This window comes from Siphateles boraxobius, unplaced genomic scaffold (genome assembly GCF_051911475.1).
Source record: "Siphateles boraxobius isolate OS27281-9 unplaced genomic scaffold, OSU_SipBor_1 8, whole genome shotgun sequence".
Lineage (NCBI taxonomy): Eukaryota > Metazoa > Chordata > Actinopteri > Cypriniformes > Leuciscidae > Siphateles > Siphateles boraxobius.
In genome coordinates, this window is record NW_027509208.1 from 7,504,267 (window position 1) to 7,519,084 (window position 14,818).

General features: G+C 36.8%; 2 protein-coding genes across 9 annotated transcripts in view; one reads left to right on the forward strand and one right to left on the reverse strand.

Annotated features, from left to right (window-relative positions):
* Positions 1–7,313, reverse strand: part of dpf3 (double PHD fingers 3) — a 37,884-nt gene extending 30,571 nt beyond the window's left edge. For all 6 annotated transcript variants that reach the window (XR_013200045.1, XR_013200044.1, XM_077221035.1 and 3 more), the window contains exon 1: positions 7,192–7,313. Coding sequence is in view for 4 of the 6 variants with exons in the window: in XM_077221035.1 (XP_077077150.1) it covers positions 7,192–7,223 (32 nt within the window). In the remaining 2 variants the exon portion in view is untranslated. The remainder of the gene's footprint in view (positions 1–7,191) is intronic.
* A 564-nt stretch (positions 7,314–7,877) lies between these two features.
* wdr21 (WD repeat domain 21) lies at positions 7,878–14,770 on the forward strand. Of its 3 annotated transcripts, none has more exons than XM_077220416.1 (14): positions 7,878–7,950; positions 8,326–8,453; positions 8,937–8,983; positions 9,076–9,233; positions 9,466–9,548; positions 9,634–9,736; positions 10,047–10,190; positions 10,293–10,342; positions 10,869–10,948; positions 11,051–11,143; positions 11,725–11,822; positions 13,626–13,805; positions 13,939–14,053; positions 14,145–14,770. In XM_077220416.1, exons 2-14 carry the CDS (start codon positions 8,356–8,358, stop codon positions 14,375–14,377), a joined length of 1,482 nt encoding a protein of 493 aa, XP_077076531.1. In that variant the 5' UTR covers positions 7,878–7,950; positions 8,326–8,355; the 3' UTR covers positions 14,378–14,770. The 3 variants fall into 3 exon arrangements, with proteins under 3 accessions (XP_077076531.1, XP_077076530.1, XP_077076532.1); XM_077220415.1 differs by having other exon boundaries at positions 7,885–7,950; positions 8,306–8,453; XM_077220417.1 differs by having other exon boundaries at positions 7,898–7,950; positions 8,323–8,453.
* Positions 14,771–14,818: the final 48 nt, after the last annotated feature.

Sequence of the window (14,818 nt, forward strand, 5' to 3'; positions counted from 1 at the left end):
GTATATTTATTTCATACTCACTAGTATATTTAATGTTAAATTATTTATTTAAAAAATATATATTATATTGTATATAAAATATAATATATTGACACAAAGTAATAAATAACTATAATGAACAATAAAAACATCATCTTAATATTTTCTACTTAATAATTAGGCTATAATAATAATAACTATTCTTGTTATTTATGTATGATATTACTTAATTTATGTACAGTATATTTAATACATAAAAGTATATTTAATATTATTATTATTATATATTGTTTTTGTCATTGTTGCATAAAAAAATTATACTCTCTCTCTATCAATTATTACTATTATAATTATTTTATGCAAAGCAATCTAATTTTTGATTCGGGCTATATGTTTAAATGTCAAAATGTGTTTCTCGCTCGAATGAATAGTGGCATTGATTGGTTCACTCAATAACCGATTTAGAAAAATACATCATATATAAATGACAAACTTTTTGAGTACACTGCTGGCAGAAGCAGCAAAAACAATTCTTCTCACTGAGAGGTAGAGCAGTAGAGCAAAGAAAATGAGCTGTGCAGCCCTTAGGAATTTACTTAAAATCTACTTTACTCTTCCCCCGCCATTGGCTGAATTTTCAGGCTATCAGTGTTTTCTATACGGTATATGGTCAAGCATTATATAAGTTCAAAACGGTCAACGTTACTGAATGAAATGTTGAACCCGTGAATGTTGAACCTCTATGTTTTGATCATCGTACTGAATCCGATCCGAGCATAGTCTTTGACAAAAATGTGACTTTCTTGCCTTTTTGTTTAAAATGTTGCTTTTTTAAATTAAACTTACCCCGAATCAAGTGTTGATAAAAAAGGATGCATGAAACTAGAATTAAATGTTTTTCAAATGGAAAGAGTTAAAGTACAGTTAAAGGTAGGTATATTTCAAGTAGGCCTATACAAATTTTATAAATATGAACATACAGTATACGTAGAGTGCAAAAATAATATAGAAATAGAAACTATAAGTATGATGTTATGTTTACTTAAAGAAAACTTACAGTATAAAACTACTAAACTAGTTGTTTACTGAGAGTTTACTTCAATGTGTGCTTTCATAAACTAAAAAAATGTGCAACAAGTATTTGACTAGTAAACTATAAGTCCAGCCTAACTATAAGTTCACTTGTAGTATAGTTGCAGTACAAATGAAACACTTAGTTGTAAACTAGTTGTGTACTTAAAGTTTACTACTGTCACGCTTAAAGTATACTTAAAAGTATACTTTTATTACACTACTGTTTCGATACTACTTGGGACTAAATTGACCCATTTTACACTAACCAGTATACTTTTAGTACATTGATATTAGTATACTTACTACATAAAGTATAAACATACTTGAACTTTACTTAAAAAAAATTATGCTTTTCACACGTCCAAATTCAAAGGTATTTGTAAACAACCGTTTTTTGTCAGCCTGTTTCAGGCTCTTCTAGGCCACATGGGCCATGTGCTTTGTGCCTGGGCTGCTCTTAGGAAATGCATACCTCTTTATTCAACAGAGCAGAGCTGCAGCTCATTCACAGTTTTGTGTGTAACTCAGAGGCTGGAGGCCCCTTTACACAGCAGAGCCAGCGTCTATATACATATTACTTGAACAACAGGGGCGTCACCTTTGTGTCTCAAAGGAACATAGCCACACTTCTTAAGGATGGAGAATATGTCTTTCATATTTAAATGACCCCTTTAGTTTGATTTAATCAGAATGGTCTCTCTGGACAGGTGGCCATGAATAATCATTGGCTTAGGTAGGCGTTGCTCAGAGAATTGTTGTTCATTTTCAAATACATATGCACACCGTCGTGATAATCAGCACTGCATTTAAATTAGACACGTGCTTTGTCAACTGCCCTCCAAATGTGATTAAGCTTTCATTAGTTAACAGCCCGGCACAGAGATGTCTTGTCTCAAAGCACTTCCTAAAGAAGCTTTTCATCAGTCCAAGTAAACAAGATTTGATTGAACTGAAACGCTGTATTAAAAAACAACAAACAAACCATCACGGCTGCCTTGTTCAAACCATGTTAAAGTACCATGCTATGTACCATCCCAACTTAAAATACATCCCAACATGCCCAAAACCGAAACATTTGGCTCAACCAATGGTGCGAATTTGGGGCGGGGCTTTATGTTCACTGACCAATGGCAGTCAGGAAATGATCAGTCTGCTACAGGCACAGATATGCCCCACCTTTAAACCTCTCATTTCAAAGTAAACCCCCAATCCAAATATAATAATCATTTTATGTGATCGTATGGGTATTTTAATATAGTCTGTAGCACCGGAGGGTAGAGGGGTGCTGATATGAATAGGGATTTGCCCTCCACAGTGAGTCGTGTGAAGAGAGAGAGAGCGATCCATCACAGTCAGGCTCTTTTCTGTATGTCTATGGGGAGATGAAGAGGCTGGAAACAGAAGCCGTAGTCTCTCTCTCTCTCTCTCTCTCTCTCTCTCTGGACACCCAGGGCACTGAGTGCACCACACTCACTCATTACATGCCTGTTAATCCAATTGACCAGTAATTACTGGGCTACGTTTGCATACCAAAAAAGCATTGATCATCTAGCGATAGATTTTAGGGATTTAACAATTCAGCTTCATTGAATTTGAATCATTAATTGCAGGCTTCTTTAATTGCATTTTTGTTTAATGGCATAAACTGTATCCAAACTATTTCACTGTGATTTTAGCACTGCATGATATATCAGATTCAGTACCATATCAATTATCGGCAGAACGATTTTTAATTTTTCGGCATCTGTCAATATTGGAAATATACAGTAGCATTCAAAAGTTAGGTCTCTAACATTTTCTTTGTTTTTAAAAGAAGTCTCGTATGCTCATGAAGGCTGCAAAAACAACAACGGTAAAAACAATGGTATTGTGAAAAATTATTACAACTGCTTTCTATTTTAATTTTAAAATGTAATTTATTCCTGTGACGGCAAGGAATTTTCAGCATCATTACTCCAGTCTTCAGTGTCACATGATCTTTCAGAAACATTTCTTCTTTTTGTTGTGCTGCATAATATTTTTGTGGAAACCATGGTATAGATTTTTTTCAATATTCTTTGATGAATATAATGGTAATGTAGCCTACTATTTTAGTTAGGGATGGCCCGATACCGATACTGGCATCGGGGATCGGGTCGATACTGTCTTCATATACTCGTACTCGTACTCATAAAAATTTGCGATACCACGCCCCGATACCAAAAACATTTTGTGAAACGAAACTGGCCGCCTTGAGTGCTTTGTCGAGGTGAACTGAGGCATAGGGACGTGCACTCCAAACGCAATAGAGTGCGGCACGGCACTAGATTTGATGGCCGAGTGCGAGCGCGGGCGGTACTAATGCACTCACTCTGTGTGCGGGTTGCGGGAGAATAAAACGATTCGCGGGACTCCCGCAAACTAGAAATATCTGTGAATACAACATATTAAAACTAATAGATTTGTATTCATCTGTTGCAGAAAAGCAGGAAAAACAACTGAACAAAATAGAAACGATTTACAGGCCAGAGTTTATTTTCATAACATGTTTGCAGCGTTGAGCGATGTAGCCAATCAGAGACATGTGTGTTGATTTCTTGAATGCAATGGCCAATCAGAAGCATTTAAGATAGACTCCCCTCACCGCTCTGAACTTTTTTGTTCAGTGCTGAATTCTGTATGCTGGCAAATCCTCTAATAATAACAAACAAAGTGTGGATATTATGAAAGATTCATTGTGCAGTCAGCTTCATTGATAATAACAGATTTGTGAGATCGCGATGAACTGTCAGCTTTTTAGGAATTAGGCTATTAAGGGAGCGCACTTTGCGTGCATTCAGTAATGTCAGACCATGCACGCAGTAACTGCTTGCTTTTATGTTAAATTAACAGTGGTTTGTTTGTTAATAGATTTATTATTTTACTCATTATTATTTATTTTTAGACTTGTTAAAACAAGCAGAGAAGAAAATAAAAACAGTCTTCTAACCTGTGTTCTAAAATAGTCTTCTGTCTTCTTTTCTGGGAGCCTATAGTTACTTTTGTGGTAGAAATAACGGTATCGGTACTCGGTATCGGCAAGTACACAAATGTAAATACTCGTATCGGTTTGAAAAAAATGGTATCGGGCCATCCCTAATTTTAATTTTTAGTCTTACGGTAATGTACTATTTTAGTTTTCAGTGTTACATGTTTACGTAATTGTACAAAATAGTATAAAATTAATAATATCAGCCATTTACAGGTTATCGGCCATAACATGAAAATAATTAGCGACCCACAGTATAAAACACATAGTCTAAGTATTTATTTATAAGATGCCTTTTCTCATGGTAATTCAAATGCTTATACCCAGAAATTGCAATTTTATGATTTATTATGAATCTGTGAAATAATGTATGATTGTAATAGAAATGCAATGCCTAATTATTCAGCTTTGCTCTGAACCTCTTTAGTCAGTCTTAAAGAGTTTGAAGCAGATCTAGGCTGTGAGGAAGCTAAACATAGGTGCCCCATCAGACTGCTGCACTTTCATCATATCGCTCACTTTCTGAGAGAAACCCCTCAGCGGTGAATAAAGAGTAAGGAGTAGGGCCAGAAGAGCTTGAAGAACTCCTGGAGTGTGCAGTTGTCTGGCTTGCTAGCAAACATTTATTTAAAAAAAAAAAAAAAAAGAGGAAAGAGGTGATGTAGAGTTCTAGACTGTTTGCAAATGGATAATGGAATGGAATGAAGAGAGGCACTTAAAATATGCCTTCCCTTTAGTTCTTTTCCTTTATATTTTTAGGTCAATTTTTTCCTTCTTTTTTTAAAAGACTCAACATAAACGAAAAGAAACAAAAGCTGAACAGGATAGGGGTTTTGTGTGGAGTCTATCCCTGCACAAACCCCTGTTCCTGGACACACAAAGACCTCGGGCTCTACGGTGTTTGTAGTGCAGTTCTAATGCGAAAGCGAAATGCATCCAGACAGACGAAGATAGGGGGAGGGGAACAGCCAACCGCAAACGCCTTAACCTAAACCCCACATTCTCACCCCCTCAATGTATCCCTCCTAGATTTATATGAGACGAGACGAACGCAAACCACCTGACCCCGCTCTCCAGACACTAATAAATGAATAGGGTAATGCTGTTGAGCATGGTATTGTATATATGACTTCTCCTCTGTAGAAATTAACACTTGTATTTCACAGTGGTGGGAAGTAATCTCATTCAGGACGAACAAACAACCAGGCAAAAAAACACATTATTTGCCTGGGCTACATAATGAGATTTAGAGAAGAAGAAAAAAAAATCACAGCCAAATTTCACCAGCAACAGTCTTTGTTAACCAAATCCATCATTTACAAAGTCTTTCATAACACAATAAGTAAACATGCTTACTGTCTTATAGCAAAGTATTTAGAACAATAGCAGTGGGGAGAGGGAAAAACATAAGAGTGTGCTGAGACAGGTGTATAGAGCTCCCTTTCCTGCTCGCTGTGACCCCCTGATGTCTTTTTGGTGGGATAGGAGGGGAGCTTTATGTCCATGATCTGGAGCAGATGGGGCTCCGTCTCTTGCCCACTGACATCTCTGCGGCTAGTCATCGGAACAGATGGGTACTGAGGGATCCTGGGATATTGCTAATCTGCTCCACCACAGCATTTAGAGATGGTGCATCCCCCCTCAGTTTACACGCTTATATCGACAAATCAGCTTGAGTTTGAATGGAGATGAATCATAGAAATAACTATGATTTCGACTGGTGTGAATCCGTGCAACCTTTTTTTTTTTTTCGGTGAGGATGCAATCCTATTTCACTTGCAAGATAAGACACGACCAAAGAAGAAGAAAAAAAACACAATTTAACATTGTTACTCTACTCATGAAATATCTGTTATGAAGCACAAGTATTTATTCACATGTAATTTATAACTATATTTAACATGGATATCTAAAACTTTTTTTCTTTTTATAAGTGCTAGCAGAACTGCAAATATTCCCCATTTTGTCTACTGACAATGTTATAGGAATAGCATAAGATAAATGCACATGTGAAATTTGAAGGGTGACATGTATTTGCTTTATTAATTGCAAGGTAAATGGTTATTGACATGATAATGGAAGTAAATCCTTTCTTTCTCCATCAAATATTATATCAAGGTAAGGTTTCACCTCAGGACTATTCTAATTTTAACCTAAAGGTACTGACAAATGCCAATAAATAGGACAAACCCCTCCTTAAAATCAAAATAAATGTAAATCTAATAAAAGCTGTAATTCTTTCACATGGGAGAAAGCAGCTCTGCACTTCAACAGACAAACAAGAGAGAACAGGACAGTGAATTCCATTGTTATCCATCACTTGATCTTGACTTAATGAATGTTACTGTTTTTATAGCCTTCATTACAAATAAAACGGCGTTTATTCACCAGACACGACGCACATGTCAATGTATATCTCGTATCAAACAATAAATATGTGCGTTAAACAAAGTTATCTAATGAATTCTTGTGAAAACACAAAACTTGTTCTGCAACTTGCCACTTTTCAATTGTCAATGTATGTGAACAGGGCTGTCTGTACATCAGTTCTCTCTATAGGCCACGGGGAAATTATTCGATACCTATACTTATACGCAGTTTAGGACAATAATGCAACCGAACCATATAATCGTTTTACTTCACCGTGTATCATCTGGATCTTTCAATGATTATTTTACGTTATAAGTAGTTTAGCGATGACATGCTCGTGCAGTCATATGACAGCTCATCCCGACAGATTTCATATATGGCCAAGGCTTTATCTTGGTGTCCTGCAAACAAGTCAACGGAGTCTGTAACGTTACACCTCGAAACATTGCATCCGAAATAATGCTGCACTCACATTGACCATCAGAGGCTGAATGCTGACACACCGTTGCATATTTGCAGAATGAATGTCCGAACATAACGCTTTAAATGTATTTAGTCACATGTATATATACATTGCACACCCACACAAAGAGAAACTACGTGGATTAAACAGTTATTCGTTTGGGACAGAATTTCTTGAAATACAAAATGCACGGTGCATACAGTTCTATTTCGAGACTCGGTTTGCACACATACTCTAAACCAAGCGGAATACAACACATTTTCAAAAAAGAGCGAAAATAATGTTTATAATTACTTACGATTTCAGCGGATTCTGAATGACAGTCGCCATTTTGCCACACTGTAACCTAATATTCCAAATCTCTGAGTTCTTTGGGATCCTTGTGAAAGAAAAGCAGCCAATACGGACCTCAGTGTCCGGCAGTCTGGCCAATACAATACTAGGAATCAGAATCTGGGCGTATAGCTTCCAAGAGCTGTCAAAATTATAGAAATTACACCTTTACTCAGACTATTTGCTTGGCTGCAGAGAAAAAGTAATGCTATTTATGCAAATTGCATGTATATATTATTTATTTACATTCAGGCACATAATAAGAGTCTCCTGTAGTCTTTACAAAATAGCCTTCATCTGTCCCTAATTAGATCTTTATTTGTATTCTTGCAGCTTGCTTCAGAATTTGCTTGGTGAATTGCCTATTTTAAATATAAAAATGTAAACAGTCATAATTCAAATATTATCAATATTAATATAATTAAAACAATTAAAATAAACACTGTGCATTTTTGGTAGGCATGTTATTAAATTGTTATGATTTTTACATTTAAAAACATAAATAATCGTCATATACAAATTTATATTTTTATTCATTCGTTTAGCAACGAGACCCCTATGAACGAGACCAGCATGTGATGTGATTGACAGCTCATTATCCAATCACATTATTTCATTTTTGAAAAGTCTCAGGAGTCTCAGTAAGGAGGCGGGCCTTCCCTGCGTCTTGATGAGGAAATCGAGTTTCCAAACAGGAAGTCAGCACGATTGTCATCTATTTTAGGTAAGTTTATTATGACTTTCCTTTTTACCTACAGTTTATATGTACCGGTATGTAATGTATGGTATATACCTAAAATGTTATTACGTCGATCAATAAATAGGTGAATACTTGTCTGTGAAAATAACCGTTAACATAAATGAACGAGCCACGTGAATGTTCATGATAGTAACGTTAGTCTTAGCCATGTTAGCTCCTTGTTCAACTCCATAACAAATCATTGTTTAACTCCATAACAAATCATTGTTTTTCATCAGTGGCCATAGCCTTAATTAATAAAGCTCCAAAAATGTTTAGTTTCATATGTTCTAACACCAAAAATTAACACACACATTTTCCCCTTTATCTGAATATAAAGGTATCAATCTGATTTAGCAGATTTACTGGCATGACTCCTGAGAAGTAGAAATGAAGCGGGGATATGAAGCTCGAGGCAGGGACCGTCACCGACACCAGTCACAGTGGCGGAGGAGACAGCGTTCAGCCCACGATGAGGAGGAATATCGGTAAGTTAACATACGTTAACACGGACTGAGTCTGATCACCTTTCACATAGACGCTCCTCAAAATGAAACTATAAAACATTTACTCCCCCGCATGCTGTTCCATGCCTGTTCGTCTTTTTCTGTGGAAGAATGACAGCCTCGGCATTATTCACTTTCATTGTTTGGAAAGAAGACGTAGTCAAAGTGAATGTTGAGTGATCCTGTCCTTCTGAGAACATCTCTTCTTGTTCCACAGAAGAAAGTACGTCATACAGGTTTGGAACTACATGAGGTTGAAATTCATTTTTTGAGTGGACCATCACTTTAACATGTATGTTGCATTTCAAATCAATGCATGTAAGGTTTTGAAACCTTAAGTAAGCAGTTTTGGCTTTTCAGTTCTATCTCCAGATTTTTATTCAGCTTATCTTTTAGTTATGCTTGTTTTGTATTTATGTTAGCTGTTCCCACCAACAAGCATTCATAACATCAGACTTTTTCTAGGTCTGAGAGCACTGCAGGTTCGTCCTCTGCATCCTCATCTGCACCAGGTGAACTTTTACTATGCATTATCCCTCTGCACATATTTCTGTTATAGCAGTCAAAAATGATTCACTTAGCCATTAATCATTATCACTTACAGAGTTGCCAGGCTTCTACTTTGACCCAGAGAAAAACCGATACTTTCGTTTGTTGCCCGGACACAACAACTGTAACCCTTTGACAAAAGAAGGGCTCCAGAAAAAGGAAGAGGAGAGAAAGAGAGCAGCACTGCTTGCAGAGGATGATGCTCCTAAGAAGGTGAGCTGGGGAAGTAATGGATATGTCCGTACATGTATTTTATGTTGACGTTCCTCACTGCTACATTTTTGCAGTAAATTCCATCATTCTTTAAGAGATGTCTATTGACGTTTTGTTTAAATGCATATCTGCAGTAGTTGGATGGGTTTTGTAGGTAATAAATCATTGTATTGATTTGTTATCGAGCCTATTGTGATGTAATTTTCTCCTTTATTCTCCATGGTATGGCCAGAAAGCTCCCAGGACAGGGATGAATTCTGCATTGCTGTTACAGAAGAGACATCTGGGCCTGCTGCCCCCAAGCTCTTATTCTAGGTATTGCATAAAATACAAAAAAATTGCATTTTTTTTTTAAATGGATATTTTGTAGATATTCTTTAAAATTGTTCTCATTTTGCAGGCTGATCCATGAAGTGAAAGTCAGTGGGATGCAACGTCACAGACTGGAGGTGCAGAGCTCCAACTCCACCTGCCCAAACACTGACAACTTTCATCTAATTGTTGTAAGCCTCTTGTTTAATGGGAAAAACTTGAAGACTTGGAAAGAAAACAATGATAACTCCGTCTATTTAAATGTATTCTCAGTGGAAAAACAGAATGTTATGCTGAGGTCAGGAATCTCGAGAACAGTCAAGCCATTTTTGGGTTAGCTTTGTTATCATGGAAAAGGGGTTGTTGGCAGGTGTTACTGGAGGTTTTGGCCTCCAGTTGTCTATTCTTTGAAAAACTAGCAAGAAGAAAGATTAAGCTTTGGCGGTGATTGTGTTTAACTGTCTGACTGTGTTTCTTTTTTTTCTGGATGCATCTTATTAGGGAGATTCAGCTTGTGAGAGGGTTTTCACAGTGAATGACGTGTCGCACGGAGGCTGCAAGTATGGCATTATGAATTTCCATGGCTGCCGAAAAGGCTCTCTATCGGTGGAGATGTGCGATAATCTTTATTTTACTAACCGCAAGGTAAGCTGGGTGGTTTAAAATGAATTCCTTCCACCGACGAAAAGCAAAACAAGATGTTTTTTAGTAGTGAATTCGTAATGAACAAATGTAATTTTGTTTCAGGTAAACTCTGTATGCTGGGCCTCTGTGACACATACAGACTCGCATGTTCTGTATCCTTCAAACATTTCAGATTCTAGAAACTAAAGTTCAATTATGTTTGACATTTATTTTGAAGCTGTAGATCTGTATTGTGGTTTTACTAGATAAACACTAATGGTGTGTCAGTTTTCGGGAATTTTCATAACCAGTTAATAATCATTCTTAGAATAATTAATCTTTAACATTGTGTGGAAGAGGAGGACTTCAAATACCATATGCTTATGAAATGCTAGTATTGGTATTTTCCTTTTAAATTTAATTCTACTCTATACTTTTAGAGTATGTTTAGTATGAATTTTATTTTTTAATGTAAAAAAAGTATTTCTCCTTTAAAATATCACTTTGTGAAATACTTTGAATGGATGCCAAATGATAACTCTTTGTAGTAACCTGCGTATCATATTTCACTACACTAGTCACTGCATTTTTAGATGAGCATTCCTGCATGTTTACTCTAGTAAATACAATTAATCAGATACCAAATAGTCATGAACATCTCTAATTGGTAAGAAAGAGTTTCTTGACGAGTATTTTCAGGTTGTGTTTGGTGGGCATTTCTCAGACGCCAGGCTGTGTAAGCTTATTACCTGCTTCTCTTTTCAGCAACTTCAATCCAGGTTCAAATCTTTACTTTTTGGGTCTCCCAAATTTTTAAATAAACATTTATTTGGTATCCCTGTATCAAGATGAAATGACTTGGCTCCTTTTTTCTTCTTCAGATCAACCAGGGATGCTGTGCAGTTTTAAGATCTCCACAGCTTGGTCATGTGCATGGTGTCTCAACCCACAGGCTGATAAAACCTTCAGCACTGGTGAGTTCTTGAGTCTGTATATTGTATGAGTTTATATACATTTTTGTGTCTGCTATTGGAATGTACACTATACTATACTTTTTTTTTAAAAGAAAATGCTCACCATTACTGCATTTATGTGATCACAAATACAGTAAAAACAGTATTTAAAAAAAAAAAAACATTGTTATAATTTAAAATGAATGTTTTTGTATGTTAACATATTTGAAAATGTAATTCATTCCTGTGATGGCAAAGCTGAATTTTCAGCATCATTACTCAACTTAGTCTTCAGTGTCACATGATATTACAGAAATCATTCTAATATGCTGATTTGGTGCTCAAGAAACATTTATTATTATTTGAAAACCGTTTTGCTGCTTAATATTTATGTGGAAACTTTGATGCATTTTTTTCAGGATTCTTTGAATTGCATTTATTTGACTTTATTTGTTTTATAAATGTCTTCTTTACTGTCACTTTTCAGTAAATGAATGTATCCTTGCAGAATGAAAGTATTAATTTCTATAAAACAATAAAATCTTACTGAGCCCAAACTTTAAATAAATATGTAGGCTGTATAATTTTATATGTACACCTAGGCCTTTCTCGCCGAGTGATTGTTACGGATGCTGTGACTGGACGCAGAGCAACATACCTCGCTGGAAGTGATGTTCTAGCTCAGCAGTTTGCCCTAAGGGTGAGAAGAGAGCATTGCCTGAAAAATGAAAGTTCATTGTGTTTAAGTCGGGGCCATGGCGCAGTGGTAGTACACATGCAGTCCAGCCTGCATCATGTCCCCATTGCCATATATAATCTCTCTCTGTCTGTCTCCTCTCACTTTCCAGTCTCCCCCAGTTTGACTATAATTTAAAGGGTTAGTTCACACAGAAATTAACGTGAACAGCATCAGTGACTGACACGGAAAAGAACAATTTTTTGAAAAGTCGTTATTTGTTTTTTGCGCACAAAGTATTCTTGTAACTTCGTAAAATTAAGGTTAAACCACTGTAGTCACATGGACTATTTCAACATTGTCTTTACTACCTTTCTGGGCCTTGAAAGTGGTTATGACATCGCTGTCTATGGAGGGATCAGAAAGCTCTCGGATTTAATTGGAAAATATCCTAATTTTTGTTCCGAAGATGAATGATGGTCTTACAGGTTTGAAACGACATGAGGGTGAATAATTAATGACAACAGAATGTTAATTTTTGGGTGAACACCCAAAAATGAAAATGATCTCATTAATGACTCACCCTCATGTCGCTCCAAGCCCGTAAGACCTACGTTCATCTTCAGAACACAGTTTAAGATATTTTAGATTTAGTCCGAGAGCTTTCTGTCCCTCCATTGAAAATGTATGAACGGTATACTGTCCTTGTCCAGAGAGGCAATACAGACATCATCAAAGTAGTCCATGTGACATCAGTGGGTTAGTTAGAATGTTTTGAAGCATCGGAAATACATTTTGGTCCAAAAATAACAAAAACTAGGACTTTATTCAGCATTGTATTCTCTTCCGGTTCTGTTGTAGATCCGCGTTCAGTGACGCTGCTGACGTAAGACGAGCTGACGTGTGTCTGGTGCGCCCGAGCTTCGTTTACAGTCTGAGGGAGACGCACGCTGGAAACAAAACAATCTTCACAAACATGTCTAGGGATTTCCACACAGAGGAAGACTTGCATTTTTTTGCCCAGCCATATTTATTTGAACCCGAATACACGGACGCACCAGATACACGTCAGCAGCGTCACTGCGGACTCGTGAACGCGGATCCCCAACCGAACCGGAAGACAATACAATGCTGAATAAAGTCGTAGTTTTTGTTATTTTTGGACCAAAATGTATTTCCGATGCTTCAAAACATTCTAACTAACCCACTGATGTCACATGGACTACTTTGATGATGTCTTTATTGGCTTTCTGGACAAGGACAGTATACCGTTCATACATTTTCAATGGAGGGACAGAAAGCTCTCGGACTAAATCTAAAATATCTTAAACTGTGTTCTGAAGATGAACGGAGGTCTTACGGGCTTGGAGCGACATGAGGGTGAGTCATTAATGACATCATTTTCATTTTTGGGTGAACTTAACCCTTTAAAGGTGCTCTCAGTCAGTTGTACCTCTTTAAAAAGGTTTACACATAAAGAAATGAATAATTTGCAATAATTCCTGCATCCAAGCCACTAAGTGTCAGAACAAGTCCAAGATGACAATGTAACATGAAAAAACTTGTGTAACTTTAAATGCATAATATTAACTAATGATATTAACAAATGGATCCTTATTGTAGATTTTAAAAGTATGGTTTATAGCAATATTTGATTTATTAAAAACCATATCTAGTTTATAAAAGTTTTAGCAAGGAATCCATTTTCTTGACTCTAAAAATTAACATTCTGTACAGGAAAGTTTTGTCAATTTTATAAGTTTTAATCTTGTTTGAGTTACTTATGCATATCTGTGGGACACTTGTGTCATGCATCTCGTATTTTAGGCTCCTGTGCTTTTCAACGGCTGTCGCTCTGGAGAGATCTTCAGCATTGACCTGCGTCAGCGTGACAGGGGTCGCAGTCACGGTTGGAAGACCAGCCGCTTCTACCAGGAGTCAGCCATCACCTCGGTCCAACTGCTACAGGATGAAAACTACCTCCTCGCTGCTGACATGCTGGGCAATGTCTGTCTATCACAAACAACTCAAATTACCACACACCAACCATCATGCTAATATAGGTTCAGCTAATAACATTTAGAGCACTCCGGTATGAATTACCCGATCTTTATTCTCCCTTCATATCGTCACTGAACAGATTAAGCTGTGGGATATCCGTGTCAAGCGGTCCGTCAAACAGTATGACGGACATCACAATGAATACGCCTATCTACCCATTCATGTCAATGAGCCAGAAGGATTGCTTCTTGCTGGTACATCTTTTTCATATAACCCACATGATCATGTAGAGCTTGTTCAGTTGTTTCACAATGCTTATACCACATCTCTCTGTACCGTTCGCAGTGGGTCAGGACTGCTACACCCGGCTTTGGAGCCTTCATGACAGCCGTCTCCTCAGGACGATCCCCTCGCCTCACCCCGCAGGGAAGGACTCAATCCCAAATGTAGTGTTTTCCTCCCAGCTGGGGGGTAGTAAAGGACTTCCTGGACTCCTTATGGCTGTTCGTCATGATCTGTACTACTACTCTTACAACAAAGACTATCAGGATGGGTTGACACTGGAGGGTCAGTGCTAATTATTACCCTCTAAAAACAAGTATAAGGCTGCTGTGGTAAATGATCTGTTGTCTTTTTTATTGTCATTTTATTTTATTTGGTCATTTTACTGACCAAAAATGTTGCCATTTATACCATCTGCCTTTTTTAAAAGTAATATATAGATTAGACTGTGAGGAATTCAGAATACTTGCTTGTCCCTTATATTATCAATAGATTGATTTTGAAAAAGCTTTAGATGTATCTCAATTATAGTTACATATAGCCACTTGCAACATACCTCCTAAAAGTGCAATTTCATTGTTTATGGTTGTTTCTGAAAAAAACAAAGGGTCTTACTTGAAATATGCTGGAACTTTTTGTAAAATAAGAGCGAAATTGTTCAAAATAAATCCAAACTTTGTTTATCTGTATCTTAAGTTCAAATCTCAACATGAATTTAACTGTTTTTGTTAAAACAA

What these genes read in the sequence shown, in the direction of transcription:
- wdr21 (XM_077220416.1), top strand. Translation starts at nt 8,356, where the DNA reads ATGAAGCGGGGATATGAAGCTCGAGGCAGGGACCGTCACCGACACCAG. An exon ending in ACAACTTTCATCTAATTGTT is followed by an intron (nt 9,737 to 10,046) that starts GTAAGCCTCTTG and finishes GCATCTTATTAG; the next exon opens with GGAGATTCAGCTTGTGAGAG. An exon ending in CTCAGCAGTTTGCCCTAAGG is followed by an intron (nt 11,823 to 13,625) that starts GTGAGAAGAGAG and finishes CTCGTATTTTAG; the next exon opens with GCTCCTGTGCTTTTCAACGG.